Here is an 18,461-nt window from a genome sequence, read left to right on the forward strand (position 1 = left end):
CCTAAGGGAAATAGTGTCTAGGGATAGAGCTAGGATCTTTAGTTGTCATAAACTTCTTTTCTTAATGCGGGTGAGTTTGTTGGATTACCAAGGGATTGGGATGTAACAAATGAATCTAGGCTATCTCACCAAGGGATTGGGTTTTAGTGATTTAGCTAGTTGACAAGAACAAGCAATTGATGAAGGGTAGTGTAGTGCATTTGCATAGGAAGGAATTAGTTGAAATCATTCTCCAACATGTTCATTCCACATAGTTATCAATCATCTCATTTTCACTTGTTTTGGCCCCAAGTAGCTCAAACTTTTACTTATGCATAACTTTTACTTTCATTGCACAATATCAAACAAAAAATGGAATCATTCTTTAGTTTAAATTAGTTAGTAATTATACGATAGTAGAGTAATAACGAAGTCTCCTGGGAAACGATATCCGATCTTACCAGTATTACTACTTGAGCGATTTGGTACACTTACCAAAGTCTCAACAAGTTTTTAGCGCCAGAGACAAAGCTTTGGTATTATGTGTTAAAGTCGTCTGTAAGTACTACGCACGGGTTATCCCACCTCGTATAATAAACTAAATTAAAAATGTGCCGATTCTCCAAATAGGTAAGAAAAAACCTATAATTCATACCATGACAAATGGCCCAGTCTAATTTCTTTACCCAATAGAACCGATTACTGTATTTATATATAAATATTAAACACATAAAACATTTTTATATTTCCTCTAATATTTCTATTTTAACGTTTTCTTTCAACTGTTTTATTAACTAATTGAAATCTTAATTTTAAATTTATTGTTCCGAATTGAAAGATACAGTTAGAATTTGAAATTCTGTGAAACATAAAAAAGTTGAATGACTCCGATATAACTTTTAAAATATATAATTTTACCCATTAAATTATATTCTCTATGGCCAAAGGTGATATTAATTATGGTATCAAACTAGCATGAGGTGGCTACTTATACTTTTCATAACATAGCACACACACGTAGTCATTCACAGTAATTGCTGTACTTCAATTTCACACAGACCACAACTTCTAAGCATTGGAAATGGAGTTGAAGAGGAAGTGGGCTAGAAAGTAAAGAATTTGTACGTTATACGGCGCCAATTAAGAGGGTGCCAACTTCTTCCTCATCCTCTCTTATAAAACAGTATGCATTTCCACTGATTTTCTCATCCTTTATTAGCAGATAATCCCGTTTGAGTATATGTATCATATATAGTTTACCCTAGAAAGATCGATGGGTTCGAAGACAAAGATAGCGTTACTTATCCCAGGTCTGTTGGCCATGTTCATTTCGATTTCCCCAAAGGTGGCAATGGCAGCTAGGAATTTTGAAGAGGGTGAGCTATATATCATTTTGCCTCAAAGTGTGTGTATGTATTTGCGAAATTCATTTTTCTGTTTAACATGGTTGGTTGACTTAAGTTAGTGCTTGCAGGAAAATTTGTTGAAGAGAGAAATGAAGCGGGTGATGGCAGATTAGTAAATGATGTTAAAATACCAGACATAGGTAATAGAGGTTTTGGTGGCATTACAGGCACTGGCATCCCAGGCACTGTTGATATAATCCCAGGCATTCTCAGTAGCATCTCAGGAATATTCCCAGATATTATCGGTTTCATCCCAGGTATTACCGGTGGCATCTCAGGTATCATCCCAGGTATTGTTGGTGCCATCCCAGGTAGTAATGGTTTCCTCCCTGGTAGCGGCAGCAGTGGCATCCCAGGCATCGGCAGCGGTGGCATCCCAGGTATCAGTGGTGGCATCGGAGGCATCAGAGGTGGCATCCCAGGAATCGGTGGTGGCATCTATAGTGGTGGCTATCCAGGTCAAAGAGGATATAGAGGAGGATTTCGTTGCCCTTATGGCTGTTGTGCTTGGACCAATGGATATTGCACAAGTTGCTGCACAATATGAGGATTTCACCTCTACTTTTTTTTTTTCTTTAATCAACTAAATAAATCTCTTTTAACATTTGATAACTTTTTCACAACTCATAATTTATGATTGGTTCGTTTCAAATATTTTTTTAAAATAAATTTATACATACCAATAAAATAGTAACACGTATTTTGTTGTCAAAAAATTGTTAAAAAAGAACTATTAAAATATCATTGTCGTTTATATAATGTGCAGTTCTACGTACTTCATTTTCTATAATTTCTTGTTGTGTGCTAGAGGCATGATGGAGAAGAAAGAGGCTTGTGTTTTCCTCTTAACCTTTCTTATCATATGGGTATTTCAAATTAAAATCATGTTTAATAATTTGTAGTTTGTGACTTTACTTCTATTATGAGTTTGTCTTTTTCTCTACAATTATCATGTCATTATATTCTATTTAATTATAGAACATTGCAACCCAAAGCTTAATTGAACAAGTTGATTGAATAAGTTCATAACCTAACAAACCTTTTAATCTTTGTATATAGATGCTCGGAAAATAAAAAAATTAAGCCTCATTGTATAATATTTATTTTTACATTTTTTAAAATAAAATACAAAATAAACTTTTTGAGTCCCTTTATAAATTAAAATATTATTGGGGATGGAGATAACAGCTACCTCTGTTACTTGTCCTAGTCGAGAGAAGATTCAAACCGAGAAACCGAAATGATCTGAGGTGTGTATAGTACATCCTTGACTTTCCGATTGATATACAATATGGTTAATAAATTTTTAAAATTTGAATGATTATAAGCATCAAGAATATAATGTTGGAGTTGGAACTTTAAATTAATATTCTCTTATCAAAAAGTTTAAGAAATGATTTATCATAATCCAATAAAAAATTTAGTGATGAAATTGTTAAAATAAAAATAAAATAATTAAATCACAATCAAAAAATAAATTAGTTTTTTCTATATTCATAAAAACTGAATATATGAAGCTCATAAAATGAAAAAGAAATATTGACTAATAAATTAATATTTCACTATTAAAGTGAGATAATTTGTTTTCGTTGAGAATAAAAAAGAGAAAATGAAAAATTAAAACAGAAATAGTAAATTTGTATGTAATTTTTTTTTTTAATTTCATAACAATAAGAAAACACGTAAAAATGATATCGACAAATACAAAAAAAAATTAAAAAAAAAATTAATAAATATTTTTAGTTTTTATTATATTTATTTTATGTTTCATTATTTATTAGTATCTTATAAAAGAATTCAAAGATATCTAATTTAATTTTAATCAATTCTCGATATATAATACATAATATAAAATTTTAAAAAAAGTTTTAAAATTTTAAATATAAAATTAAAAGTTTTCAAAAAATAAATTTGTGGTTGATGGAGAGGGCATGACAACCATGGTCCTTAAAAAGACCTTATGTATGAAATAATTATTTTATGTTTTTAGTTTCTTAAATATAAGTGAAAATTAAAATTAGTTTTCTTTTAAATATTTAAACTAATTTAATTCTTTAGAAATATATACATTAAGTTATTTTAATTAAATTTTATTGAATTTATTTAATGTTTCAAAATTGAAAAGAACAAAAATATATATACTGTAAATAAATTATACGTTATTATAAAATATGTTTAAAATCTTAAATAAATCTAATAAAATTTAATAAAAAAATAAAAATTTACATATTTTTAAAGTAAATAAAAAAAGAGTAAGTTAAAGTTTTAAAGATGAAATAAAGTTAAAAGACCTTATAATTTTATAAAACTGATATTTGGAGGTTTAAATTGAAATGAGTGGCTTTATCATATTTATGGTGACAAAGACAATAGATCAAATCAAGTATGAATAATTCATCACTTTAATAAAATATGTTTCACTAGTTATTACATGCATGAATTGTAACCTGATATCTGTAAGTTTTTTTATTATACTTGCAGGTAGGAAGGTATTCATGATACCTGTGATATTTTTATATTTTATTTTTTAAAATTTTAAATAAATTATTTAAAAATAAATCTTTAAAATATAAATTTAAATAAAAAATAATTTATAAGTATAATTTAAATTAAATTACTCAATAAAATATTAAAACAAATAAATTTAATCTTTTTATAAAGTAAATTTAAATGAATTTTAATAATTATTTTTTATAAAATAATCTCAATTTCATGTTTAAATAAACAATAGAAATATATAAAATCAACTATTCATTGATTAATATTTATTTTATTAATAATTTTATTTTAATTAATTGAATTTAAAAAATATGTAAATAAAATATATTAATAATTATTAGTAGAAAGTAAATATTCTAGGATGGGTCAATATTATCCATCCAATTAACAAAGGGATAATTAAGTATATGTTATAGTTGTATATCCATGTATCCATCCATTAAAAATATCAATTTATTATTGGTTCCTAATTTTTTTAATCCCTATAATATTGCTTAATAAATTGGCATTTGTTCTCAGTTCCAACATGTCCAAAATCATTTGACCTTTTTCATAGATCCAATAATTTTTTATTTAAAATTTCTTCTAGAAAAACTAGTTATGATAAATAAAGACTCCATTCTTTAGTAATTTTTTTTAATCTAAAAAGAATATAATAGGTAGAGATTTTTAATCTTGTATATCTTTATTTTTCTTTAAAATACTCAATCAACTTCAAATTGATTTTTAGAAAAGATTATGTCATCCACATGCAACGAAAGAATAAAAAAATAGTTATACGTTGTTTGACATACTTTAGAAATAACTATGAAATTGTTGGAATATCGATATGTTCATTCCAGCTCTTTTATCATGAATCTAATTCAAATCAACATCAAACATCAAACAATGAATGGTATATCCCAAAAATAAGAAGAAGGGTTGAGTATGGTATCAGAAATGCTAACTTTTTTGGAGAAACCTAACTTATTATATAGGCTGAATTGGCAAGTTCGAAATTTATTGCAACTAAACAGAAAAATGAGAAAACAACCTTTCAAGTACTGCAAATTTGAAAGGATAGCAAAATAGGAAGGTTTAGTGATTTGGAGGGATGAACTGAGAAGCTTGGTGGATAGCAAAATACTCATAAATTAGGTTGCAATAAGTGGACAGAGAGTGAGAAAATTATGGCTATATAGAATTATGAAAGAAAGAAATTATAAGTTCAACTCTTCCATTAATATTATAGTACTAATTAATATTTGTTGATAAAAAAAAATCTATATTAATGAATTATGTAAGTAATAAAAATCTTGATAATAAAAACCAATTTAAAATCTAATTCATAATTAATTATAATTTATTAATGATAATCATTATTCAAAGATTTCCTTATAATATCATTTTATCAGTAAGGAACACGGGTAAAATTTGTTATATATTTGTTTTAAATTATCCAAATAAGGTTTTTCTATAAATTATATGCATTTTGCAATGTTATATCAACTTAAATATTTCAAAAAGAAATCAGTAAAAATTATTATAGTAAGTAGTAACTTGATTTTATAAAGGAAAATGATATTTTAACACTATTTTTTGACACTATTTTGACACTGCACACGTGTCAAAATGTGATTGGACGATTTCAAATTAAAAAAGTTGAGACAGGGGTATGTTTGGAAGAAAAAAACCAAAGTTTGTTTTTTTAATTTAAAATTGTCCAACCACATTTTGACACGTGTGCAGTGTCAAAATAGTGTCAAAAAATGGTGTTAAAATTTTATTTTCCTTTTATAAATTTTATAGTTGATTTCATTTTCTATCATGCATTTCTCATTACATTGAAACAATATTAATGGTTTCAGAATGACATCACGGGAGGAGGTATGAGAAAGTAATTAATTAGACCCACTCAACAACTGTTTTAATAATATAAAAATATGTATTAGCATTATAAATTAAAAAATAATAATTAAAATATTAATATTTTAGAATTGTTATGTAAGTGTTTTTAAGTGAGAGTTGTCAATATATCATCCTCATGACCCATATATACCCATGTTAACTTTCCGTGTTAACCTTTGATGCTTGTAACGATGGCGATGCAAGCTTAAGTTTAGATATGCAATCGCTCCACATTTTACTATTTCATTACAGAATTACGTTTATACAAGCATAACGAATGCTAGCTACTTGAGAAAATTATGAAGAAAAGTGCAAATTTTGAGCTTGTTGGAGAAAACTGAATTTATTATTATTTAGACTACATTGGCAAGATGATTGCTCAACACCAACAATCTCCCTCCTTCCTATTACTATATATACGGCCACTTCCTCGCTAATTTTCAATTCAACATCTCATCACCGAACATTTATTTCTGAAAAATGGTTTCTCGGGAAACCTTACTCTTCCTAGGCCTCTTGGCCATGGCTTCTCTCATACCCTCTCATGGGACTGCTAGGAACCTTGCTCAGACTACCTCGATGTCCTCTTCAAAGGGTCAGTTCTGCATGCGTTTGCTTTCAATAACTTTACTGAACTCATGATAAAACTTGTGTCTTGTTCCTCAATCATAGTTACTCTGCTTTCATATGAAATATATATGTGATTCTGACAGTTGCTCATGTTCTTCCATGTATTTGTAACTGAACTTGTTATAGATAAAAACCACATCAATGGTATCAAAAATGACGAAGACCATGGAGGTAATAGATCTAACAGTGGATCTGGTGATTATGGAGGTGACCATAAAGGTGATAAACCAGATGAAAGACACGGTGAAAATGGAGGAAACAATGGAAGTAATAGACCTGGAGATGGACCCGGTGATCATGGAAGTGACCATGGAAATGATAAACCAGGCAAGGAAAATGGTGATTATGGAGGCAACCATGGAGGTAATAGACCTGGCGGTGGACCTGGTGATTATAGAGGCGACCATGGAAGTGATAAACCCGGCAAAGAACACGGTGATTATGGAGACAACCATGGAAATGATAAATCAGGCAAAGAACATGGTGATTATGGAGGCAACCACAAAGGTGATAAACCAGGTGGAGGACCCAATCATCATGGACACGATCGTAAAGGTGATAAATCAGGCAAAGGACACAATGATTATAGAGGCAACCACAAAGGTTATAGACCTGGCGGTGGACCCAGTAACTATGGAGGCGATCATGGAGGTGATAAACCAGGCGGAGGACCAGGTGATCACGGAGCTGATAAACCAGGCGGAGGACCCGGTGACTATGGAGGCAACCATGGAGGTGATAAACCAGGCGGAGGACCAGGTGATAATGGAGGTGACCACAAAGGCAACGATGAAGGAGATAAACCAGGGGGTGGACCCGGTGACCATGATAAACCTGGAGGTGGTGGTGGAGTCGGTGACCATGGAAGCAACCATGAAGGTAATAAACCAGGCAATGGACCCGATGGAGGCGACCATCAAGGTGATAAACCTGGAGACGACCATGGAGGTGATAAATCCGGTGGGGGCGAATCAAGAAATGGTGGACTCAATAATTGTGGAGGTGGACTTAGAAAGGGTGTTTGTGGAGGTGGCCATGTTGATGGTTACAATAGTGAAGCTCCTTGAAATTTCGATGACAAGCCTAATGGTAAATAGAATGGAAAGCCTTGTGGACTTGGCATTAAAAATTATCTAAAAGACCATAATTAGGTCATTTACGAGCACGTTATGTTAATTCCGAGAGAGTATGTTGCTATCCTATATGAACACAAAGTAGTGGAATGTTATCCACCTAATAGAATATTATTTAACCCCACTAGTGCAGATAAGAAATACGACGAATGTTGACAATGGATATCGATTCTACAATAAAATCATATTAAGACGGGGTAAAAAAAATGGTTATTTCCTTCCACGCAACACCATTTCTACTATATCATGTCCCTCCCACACAACACATCTCCCATCTCTCACGCACAACACTTTTGAACAAGAACCGATTGCAGCACTGAAGTCCACCTTTGCCAGCGAGTGCGACGGACATTCCAGCTCTTTATTCAGAAAGTGAAGAAAATGGTTATTTTAAGCTTAATTGAAAAGATAAATTCTACAATTAATTAATTTCCACAAATTTAAAATATTGTAGACTACTCAATCTTAACATTTAGTTTATATATTGGAGCCTTCTTAGTTGAACGATACTAAGAAACCTAATCACCAAGGGCTATTTGATATTTACTTCATGTAAAAAATGTTTATAAGAAAACATTTTGAAATTCTAAAAACATTTTTTTACGTTGTTATGATCTTTTGTTCTTGTTTTTTTTTTTAAAAAAAAAAAAAGAAAACACAGGGTGCATTAATTTACCCTAGTGAAGTTCGTCATTGGTTCTATAAATAGAAAATCAACATCAGTCTACAAATTTTCTTATCATGAATCTAAATTCACATACATAGAACCGTCAACATCAAACATGCTACATCCCAAAAATAATAATAGTGCCCTATTTTTGCGATTCTCAAATAGAGAGAGAAAGAGGGAGAGAAGAAAGATGTTGTCGACGTTGATGATGTTCTCATTCACACTATTACGTCGACACCATGAGAAACTTGCAAAGGTGTGACCAGGGGTACGTTGGAGAAGCTGAAATGTGAACATTATAGAAGAAAATCTCGCCAGTAGTGTTGGTGGCCTGTCTTATCTTGGTCGAAGGCAAAGGGCAGTGGCTGCGAGGCCTTAGGTTGCAATTGTGGTGGGTTGCATATGAGAGAAGATGACGAAAGGGATATATGCTGATATTGAATGCAAGATTTGGACAAAAAATTTGTTGATCATTTTATCGATAGATTTGTCGGTCGGTAATAAGTTATGTAATTATCAACGAATTATTTCATCAGTAATACATATTTATTTATCGACCAATTTTTTTTGTAAGTAAATGAAATATGTATTATTAAAAATTTATTGACGAATTTTTTCATTAATAATAAATCTATTAATAAAATTTATAAGTAATTAAAATTTCAAAATTCGTATGTAAATTTATCAATGGATCTATTTCCATTAATAAAATTTCGCCAATTCCATGAATTTTTGTAGGTGTATGACTATAACAACAATAAACCAATGACAAAGTCTTATATGTTTTTACCGTGTCTAATACTAAGTCTATTTAATCTCAAGGCTTCCACTGATGTTTATTTAGAGTCTTTGATTGATGATTTGAATAAGTTGTAGAGTGGTATTTGAATGTATAATGTTTTAAGGAAGCAAAATTTTCTTATGAGAGTAACTTTGATGTGAACTATTAATGACTTTTCTACATATGAGATGTTATCTGATTGGAGCACATATGGTATATTAATTTGTTTGCATTACATGAGCACATTAAAGCATTCACATTAAATTATGATCGAAAAAGTTGTTGGTTTGACTATCATCGCAGGTTTTTGTCCATTGATCACCTGTTTAGGAGAAACAATAAGGAACCATCTAGTAACAACAACAAGACCTACATATGAGATGTTATCTGATTGGAGCATATATGGTAGATTAGTTTGTCTGCATTACATGAGCACACTAAAGCATTCACATTAAATTATGATCGAAAAAGTTGTTGGTTTGACTATCATCATAGGTTTTTGTCCACTGATCATCTATTTAGGAGAAACAATAAGGAACTATCCAGTAACAACAACAAGATCCTGAAAAAGAAACAGATAGATATGTAGATTATTAAGACTTTGTTACTTATAGACATACATTTAAAAATTCTTTGTTTGTTTGAATTACCATATAAATAAGTTTGAGATGTTTGTCTGATATTATACAATGTTTGTTTAGATTTTATTGTATGGTTGGTATTATCAATTTTATATCTTTTTAATGTTTATGTTCAATATGTTTGTTTGGTAAGCATGAAATACAAATGAATGTACTAAAAGTTGTTATGGCATTTATTAACGAAATTTATTAATGGATAAATCTCTCGGTAATGTTTTATACTTTGGTCAATACTAATAGATATATCTCTTGGTTAATTTTACCAACAACATCTTTACCGAAGAATTTTTGTAGTTTTTAATAGATATTGATTATTAATAAAAAAATAGTTTTTTTTAGCGAATTAATGTGTGTTGGAAGGTATCTGACCCACAAAATATTTAAAAAATATTACTGTATAAGTTTAACGTGAGATTTTATTACATCTGACGTATGATTGGTGACGTTGAAAACTCTTCTTGTTTTAATTATTTAGAAAGATGAAATTTTAACACTTTTAAATACAATTTTTTTTTGTTTAAAATTTTGAGTTTAGTAAATATTGATTACTACATTTTCTAAAAATACAATTTGAGTCATACATATTCATATCAATAGTTTCGTCACGAACATGTCTAGTTTGACTTTAAAAGCGACTTGTTAGCTGCATTTTAGTGAAACGGATTTTTTTTCTTTTTGGAATTTATATTTTGAAACCTAAAACTGTCAAATAAAAATGGATATTATTTTTGTACAATTCTTGTACATATTCTTAATGAAGGTTATTTCATGTTCAAAACTACAGAAATTGATAGTTTACAAACTTTATGATAAACATTTAATGAACTATTGAAAGTTTTGTTTTTATTCTTATAATTTATATAAAAGAAACTAAAGAGACTGAATTAAGTTTCGTTTATATTTATTAGTCAGTTAAAGAAACTCCAAGATGAAGCAAGTAGGCATTTTCAAAGATGAATGACGACAAAAGAAAATAATCGTAGTTGGAAATACTTCCACAAGAAGGATAGTATACCAATGTGAAAGGAAAACTCACTCTTATTTTAAATATAAAAGTTTTTTTTTATAACGATTTTACATTTATGTTATATGTTAAATGAATGTAAAAATATGTCATTATATCATTATTCTTAATGAATACATATACAATGAATACACATATTCAAGCTATCACAAAATAGTTCTCATAAAGTGATATTCTTAATTACATTTATTTGACAAAGTATAAAAAAAATGATAATAAAGAAATAAACTTTTTAAATTTATATTTTTTCAAAAAAAAAGAAAATAAAAATAATAAAAGATAATATAAAAATTTATGTATGTCAAAAATATATTTTTTATCATAAAAACATTAAATCAAGGTGGAAATGAAATGTTATACTTAATGAGGAAATGTTATATTTAAGAGTAATAATAACATGACACACTTTTACATTCATTTCACATACTATAAGGATAAAATGAATGTAAAAAATTTAAGTGTGTCAAAAAATCATTTTTCTATACTTAAGAATAGTAATATCATGACACACTCTTACATTCATTTGATTGAGAGTATAAAGATAAAATAGTAGTGTAAACTTTTGTAAAAGAAGAAGGACAATGATATTTTGACAACTCTTTTTAACAATTTTTTGACAAAAGAATACGTGTCATCATTTTATTGGTATGTTTGAATTTATGTTTAAAAAAATATTTGAAACGGACCAATCATAGATTGTCACGTATACGTTGTCAAAAAATTGTCAAAAAATAGTTGTTAAAGAGACTTTCTCCAAAGAAGAAAGTTTCCAACCTGACGTGGCAGAAGACACTAAATGTGAAACTGATTCTTAGTTAGAAGACAACTTGAATTTCAATGTAGGTAAACATTTTACTTGGACTTTGTTCACTTGAATGAATTTGGGGAGAGTGATTGAATGAATTTGAGATGATTTGAAAATAATATTTTTGTTGTTTATTTAAGTGGATTTAGAGGTAATTAAGAGTTGATTTGGAAGTAAATTTTTTAATCTATCATATAAATTAAATCCTACATTATTTCTCACATTCTTTACTTTTAAATCTATTCTCACTTACCTCCGAATATACTCAAATAAATGAAAAATAAAAGTTAGCTTTAAATCGATTCCATCATTATCTTTAAATCTATTCAAGTAAACAAGACATTAATGATATTCAACCTAGGAGATGAGGTAACAGTTTAGAATAGCAGGTTTTCATGGCATAGTTAGAGAAGGCCTGAAAGTTCGCGAAAAAGAGGCAAAGATATTAATGTTGCTATTCAGATGTGGTCCTGCTCACTCACTCGCATGCAACTTTTTATATTTTTCTTGCACTATATATAGGGTTTTCCCTGACCCCTCCTTTCATCCTTCTCAAGTATTGTTATGGTTAGTAACAAAATGAATCTCAAGCCTTTTATTCTGCTGTGTTCTCTGTACGCGGTGGTTGTCATCGCTGCGGTTGTGGCTGATGATCCACCTCGAGAAGAGGGAAATGGTACGTCGCTCTCAAAAAGCTTTATTTTAGTATCGATAATGCACTTTATTTTTTCGTCAATATAGTACTCTATGTTTGTGATGCCATAAGATTAATCAAAGTTTAGAAGTGCATTCCTATTTACAATTATTTGGTGCATGAAATGCATGTAAAATTGACGTGTGTTTTTTTAAACCTTTGCTGGTGAAGCTTCAGGAATGAGTGGAAATGACGAGAAATTTACTGGAAGCGATGACGAGCAGGGACTCTGTGAGTATTTCCTTTTGTTTTCTTTTACTTTTGTATTAGTCAGTTGGAATATTTGGAAATCATGGCAATTTGAGGAAATAAACATGATATATTAATCCTAAACCTGGCGATTTTGCAGTTTTTAGCGGTAGGAAACTCGTGTCAAATTATGGTACCGATCATTGTAAAGGAAATGGAGGAAAAGGAGGTGGCGGATATGGTGGTGGTGGATCTGGCGGTGGCCAAGGAGGTAATCCAGGAGGTGGTGGTTGTAGTGGTGGATGCCCAGGAAGTGGTGGTAGTGCTGGAGGTGGTGGCGGTGGTGGCAGTGGAAGAGGGGGAGGAGTTGGGGGAGGTGGTGGAGGTGGAGGAGGTGGGGGAGGTGGGGGAGGTTGGGGAGGTGGGAGAGGTGGGAGAGGTTGGGGAGGTGGTGGAGGTTGGGGAGGTGGTGGAAGCCAAGGCGGCGGTGGCAGTGGAAGAGGAGGTTGTGGAAGCCATGGAGGAGGAGGCATGGGAGGTGGCGGTAGTGGAAACGGATGTGGTAAAGGAGGAAAAGGTGGCGAAGAAGGAGGAGGAGGATATTGAAAGAGTAATGAGATGCAGAATAAAGGAGAATGAGGTGTTGGTGCATATGAAACCAAAGTCCAGAGTTAGACAACAACTTAGTTCTTTCTCGAACTTAAATGTAGCTTTCAATGTGATAATTGGTTTCATTCTCCCCCATTCTTGTAATATTTTAACTTCATATTGAATCAATATAATATATATTTATACAAGGAATCCATGCTTTTCACCTAATTTAAAACTGAACGAAATATGGAAGAAAATGAAATTTGAAAATAGAGAAACTGAACTTGTTGGCCACAGCTTAATATTGAGAAAAACTTAAGTGATTATTTTGAATTAAGCATATACAAGAACGAGACTTGTTCTAGTTTCATTTCTCTTCATTCTTATGATGTCATAAATTGGTGAGATACGATTGTGCCAGTTATCTGTAATTGTAGCAATGTTTAATGAAATCCCTACCCTTTCAAAGTTTAACCAAATATAGGTTTAAAACTTTGTAATAAAGTCTCTTGCTGCAAGCTAACATCACTGACAACTGTTGTTACAATATGTCAAATAAGATCGAGATATTCATATGCAGTGAATGATTTAGAATAGTTAGATCATAATATAATATGTGTATGACTGGATTGGTTGCGAAAGTTAAGATTTTCATAAAATTAATTTAATTTCATTTTAATAAAGCAAAGTTAGTTTTAGCGTTAAATAAATCAAATTTAAAAAAAAAATTGCAATAATTATTTTTTTGGTCAATTACATTAATAACATAATCACTTAATGTTAAAGCAAAACTAGAAGTATGTTTTTTTCTGCGTTAATCAATTAATATGAAAGATAATCAATTAATCTAATAAAAACTAAAACATTGTTCTTGTTTCTATATTAATTGATTAAGTAATTACATAATCACTTAAATAAATTACATAATTAATTAATTAGAACAATTGTCTCATTTTTTGAAAAAAAATATATCTATTTGAATAAGTTTTTTTCATAATATATAAACTCATGTCATGATAACTTGGAAAAGAGTGTTACAATTGCAACAATATTCTTTGTTAATCTAAAAGTAATCAAAATTAAGTATTACTAAAAACTCTCTTACTTGACATTAACATTAAGTGAAATTATAATATCTTTACAACTTTTAGATTTTTTTTTCTTGCATTTTCTTTGTAATTATTTATTTTGTATTATTTTCACTTTCTTGGGGAAATAGGTTAAAATAATTTTGTATAGTTACTTTAGTTTATAAATCTTAAAGGTTTTTCAAAATTTTTGTATATAAGTGTAGATAGAGAAAGATTATTTGACTGTGTAATATATATATATATATATATATATATATATATATATATATATATATATATATAATAAAAGATAAAACTCCTCTCCATGTTACATTGCGAAAAGTTGAATATACATGACGAATAACATATGTATATAGGATAATAGATAAGCCTAAGAACAATAGTTGACTTGTGAAAAGAAAATTTGTTTAATTAGTGTTTCCATTACCTTGGTGACAACCTTTGAATTTATTGTAATTATAATTGTCATCTAATGCATATCTCGTCTCGTGGTGGTCGAAAGAATGTTCTGTCTCAAAGGAACTCACTGCAAGAACTAACCTAGTCAATCACTCTTTACGTAATTTTTATTCTTATCATTTATTAAAAAATAATAGTGTTAGAAATTTAATTTATCATTATATTTAAATACATTATTAATTTGTTAAAACTTTAATTTATATTTAAAATATAACTAGAATTGTAATATTTATTATTTAAAATTATTTATTACCTGCATATAAAGTGTTTGATTTGTGTCGTCCACATTACAACTTCATGCCCTTATTTGAAAATCTCTATTTTGACTATACGTTTATGTAAGTCGATATAAAAGCCTGTTCAAAATTTATGTAAGAGGTGTAGTACACTTAGAAGAAAAAGAGAAGATAAAGTTGAATTCCCAAGTAAAATTTTCAGATAAAGTTAAATTCAACATATCAGAATTTTCAGATAAAGATAAAGTGGAGGAGTCCCCCAGAACTTGAAGCAGAACATTTGAAACATTAATCAACCAAAAATACAGCACGAATATCCATTTAGTTTAATGTTTGTAGAAATTTTGTTAGATATTTTAAGCAACGAGTTTGCAGATTCCCTTAGTCACTTGCCACTTGGCATCTTGTGTTAGACTTGCTTACCTCAGTTTACACACTTGTCACAGTTTAACCCTTTAGTGGCTCAGTCCATGTTGATAAGGATCATTCACTCCATTTTTTTCTGTGTCTTGAAGAGCTATCATTTACTTTCAGCTTCTTTTATATTCTTCCATGATCACTATAAATAGCTATCAGAAACTACATTCTTTGTATATATCTCACAGTAACTCTTAACCTAGTAGCAAACATGAATACCAAAACCACTTTCTTCTTTTGCTTCCTCTGCACGTTGCTTCTCATCTCTGCTATGGCAACTCAGCCATCTAAACATGCTACAATGGGTAAGTATACTGCATCTCTTCTTCCTCATATCACCAAGAACCACTCTTCTACCAATTAATCTGCATCTTTCTTTCTTGTTAATTCTATTAAAATTTAAAAATATACGTGTTGTTATAAATTCATTAGGTTTAATATTATTAAAGAAAATTGCTTTGCGTTATATTAATTTGGACTTTATCTCTCTTCTCTCAATATATAAATTTAATGATTAAAAATTATACTTTGATGATGAAAATATTGATAGTAAAAGTTACACATTTAAGTGAAATTAATTTGTTAAATATGAAATCACATTTTTAACTTTCACCATCTAAAATCTATAATGATAAGAAGCTGAAAATAAATATTATTTTTAAAAGATGCCACTATAAGTGTATAAAAAAATTCAGGTACATCTACAAATAATACGTTATATGAAAAGATCAAATTTTATTTCAAGAAGATGCGTTATTTGAAAGCAATATTGATAGTCAAACTATTTATATTTTAAAAAAAATTAAAAGTACTTAAATATCATATAGTATATAACATTTATTTGAAAACACATTAAATAAATTTTTTATTTATTATATTGAGAGTGAAATGTTAAAAATATTTGATTAAAAAAATAAAAAGTCATTTAAAGAAAGCTTTGAATATAAATTTCGTCTTACATCTCAGAATTTCTAAGCATAGCCCTTGCATGCAATTATGTTGTTTAATTTAAAGACATAGAATGTAAGACACTTTTCTACATAGTCTCTCTTAGGATGCTATATCATGAATATTAATTATCTATCGTGTTACTGTAAATTAGTGTTACGCTTAGTAGCTATGCTCGTAAGTATTATAGAAAAAGAAGAAAAAAAAATGAAAGAACCGATATTATATATTAAAATATTTAAAAATGTTTGTATATGCGTGTGCATCAAAAGAATCCGAGACAAAAGCAGGATTAGATGACTGGGGAAGAGATGGTGGAGGACCCGGAGGAGGACCCAGAGGAGGCCCCGGAGGAGGACCCGGTGGAGGCCCCGGAGGAGGACCCAGAGGAGGACCCGGAGGAGGCCCCGGTGGAGGAGGACCCAGAGGAGGCCCCGGTGGAGGACCCAGAGGAGGCCCCGGTGGAGGACCCAGAGGAGGCCCCGGTGGAGGACCCGGTGGAGGACCCAGAGGAGGCCCCGGTGGAGGACCCGGTGGAGGACCCGGAGGAGGCCCCGGTGGCGGACCCAGAGGAGGCCACGGTGGAGGCCCCGGAGGAGGCCCCGGTGGAGGACCCGGAGGAGATTAGGGACACGGCGGAGGTTGCGGATGTGTGGTCAAATAGGCTGCAAATAACACGTGTAATCCATGTGATGACTACTATGTGAAATAAGAAATTAGAAATAGAAGCATGTAATCTATCTGTGCTAGGGTTACCCCTCGATCATCATGCATGTACTTGAAGCACGTCTTCTCAATATACCACCTTTTAAAATAATAATAAAATTAAATAAAAAAAAAAGGAGTAGGCATCATTTAGAATAAATCCTCGCCTTTTATAGAGTATTTTCTACTTTTTATGAAATGTTAACTTTTTCATGAAATATTAAATTTAAATTTTGTAGATCAATAAATGTCTTAAAATATTAATGATAAAAAAATGTAATAAAATAAAATTCAATTAACTATTTTATTAGTATATATAACTACCATAAAAATGTCTTATATCAAAAGTAATATATAAATGTCTTAAAAGTCATGGCAAGGCAAATATTTAATAATATATTAGATTAAATGAATATATGTATCACCACTTCTATCATTTAACATCTAATATCTCTGTTTTTTTCTTATGTTAACATTATAATAATTTTTACAAATAATTAATCAAACGCTTTAATATAAACCTCCCAAAGTTAACATATAATTAAATATAGTGCCCAATTCATCACTTTATATTTGTGTCCCATTATAAAAAAGATTTTTAAATGGTTAAAACTAATTTTAAATATTAAAAAAATAAATGAGAACAAAATTAATATATTACCATACCTAAATAAATATTTCCATCAATTTATAATTGTTTTTAATGAGTAAAATAACTACTTTGAAAGTTTCATCAATCATACACATTCAATAAAAAGAACAATAATCTTAACTGGTACTGATAAGTTTCTTACCCTTATATAACTCCTGATTTTAAATTCTAATTAAGAAACCATTATTTATTTTTGTTGATTTTTCTGTAATTTTTCTTAATAAATTATACTAACGTAAAGATGGATATATGGACTTCTCTGCCGCAACCCAAAACATGTGAAACTTGGGCTTCGCAAAGTCCATATTCTAAACGGATTCATTTTTAGCAAGCCCAATCTCACCCACACATAGCGTGTATGAGTTTGGTGGGTTGGTGACAAAAAATAAAACAAAAAAACCTCAAAAATATATTTTTTCACCTATATTAAAAATATAATTATGATTCGTCAAATAAAAAAAAAATTCCAGAATAGGGACATAATTTGTATATTAACTTCGTCTGAAAAATATTTTTCTACGTTATGCTTAGTTAATCTATAAGTTTATTTTAAATAAAGTATTCATCACTATTCAACTAATGAATCATAAAGTACTTAAATCATATATTCAAAAAAATTGTCTTTTTATTAACATTCTGTGTTATATTAATAGAGACTCAAAATGAGAGTCAATGTTAAGACTATGTATGCAAGTTATGAAGGTATCTAAGTTTGATTTATTTTAGTTACATTATTAAAACAGTGAAGAATATTTATTAGGAAAATATTTATTAGGAAAATGTTACTTTGACAACGTATTTTGACACCCTTTTTGACAACGCCAGGTGTCGGGCGTTGAGTGGCCATTATTTTTAAAAGAAAAAACCTGAGGGGAAGGGCATTTGAGGAAATTGGGTTGCTGGAAATGAATTCTTTTCGCGCCTAGGTTCATATCTCTGGCCACGACGATACAACAGTTATCTCTCTCGCCACGAAACCACCTCTGGCCAGGATTTCGATCTGTTGCGACGTCGAACCACTATT

The 18,461-nt window shown here is 30.1% G+C and overlaps 4 protein-coding genes across 4 annotated transcripts; all 4 read left to right on the plus strand.

Moving 5' to 3' along the window:
- Nucleotides 1–1,205: 1,205 nt before the first annotated feature.
- LOC106763289 (elastin-like) lies at nt 1,206–1,989 on the plus strand. Its single transcript, XM_014647493.2, has 2 exons — nt 1,206–1,355; nt 1,454–1,989. Exons 1-2 carry the CDS (start codon nt 1,253–1,255, stop codon nt 1,930–1,932), a joined length of 582 nt encoding a protein of 193 aa, XP_014502979.1. The 5' UTR covers nt 1,206–1,252; the 3' UTR covers nt 1,933–1,989.
- Nucleotides 1,990–6,204: 4,215 nt separating this feature from the next.
- On the plus strand, nt 6,205–7,765 carry LOC106764486 (keratin, type I cytoskeletal 9). Its single transcript, XM_022781655.1, has 3 exons — nt 6,205–6,366; nt 6,528–6,764; nt 7,089–7,765. Exons 1-3 carry the CDS (start codon nt 6,252–6,254, stop codon nt 7,466–7,468), a joined length of 732 nt encoding a protein of 243 aa, XP_022637376.1. The 5' UTR covers nt 6,205–6,251; the 3' UTR covers nt 7,469–7,765.
- A 4,211-nt stretch (nt 7,766–11,976) lies between these two features.
- Nucleotides 11,977–12,944, plus strand: LOC106763290 (glycine-rich protein 5-like). Its single transcript, XM_014647494.2, has 3 exons — nt 11,977–12,131; nt 12,321–12,380; nt 12,499–12,944. Exons 1-3 carry the CDS (start codon nt 12,020–12,022, stop codon nt 12,942–12,944), a joined length of 618 nt encoding a protein of 205 aa, XP_014502980.2. The 5' UTR covers nt 11,977–12,019.
- Nucleotides 12,945–15,278: 2,334 nt separating this feature from the next.
- Nucleotides 15,279–16,945, plus strand: LOC111241833 (protein TsetseEP-like). The gene is made up of 2 exons (XM_022781954.1): nt 15,279–15,437; nt 16,353–16,945. The coding sequence occupies exon 2, from the start codon at nt 16,377–16,379 to the stop codon at nt 16,785–16,787; it is 411 nt and encodes a 136-aa protein (XP_022637675.1). The 5' UTR covers nt 15,279–15,437; nt 16,353–16,376; the 3' UTR covers nt 16,788–16,945.
- The last annotated feature ends 1,516 nt before the right edge of the window (nt 16,946–18,461 follow it).

Source organism: Vigna radiata, chromosome 6 (assembly GCF_000741045.1).
Source record: "Vigna radiata var. radiata cultivar VC1973A chromosome 6, Vradiata_ver6, whole genome shotgun sequence".
NCBI classification, from domain to species: Eukaryota; Viridiplantae; Streptophyta; class Magnoliopsida; order Fabales; family Fabaceae; genus Vigna; species Vigna radiata.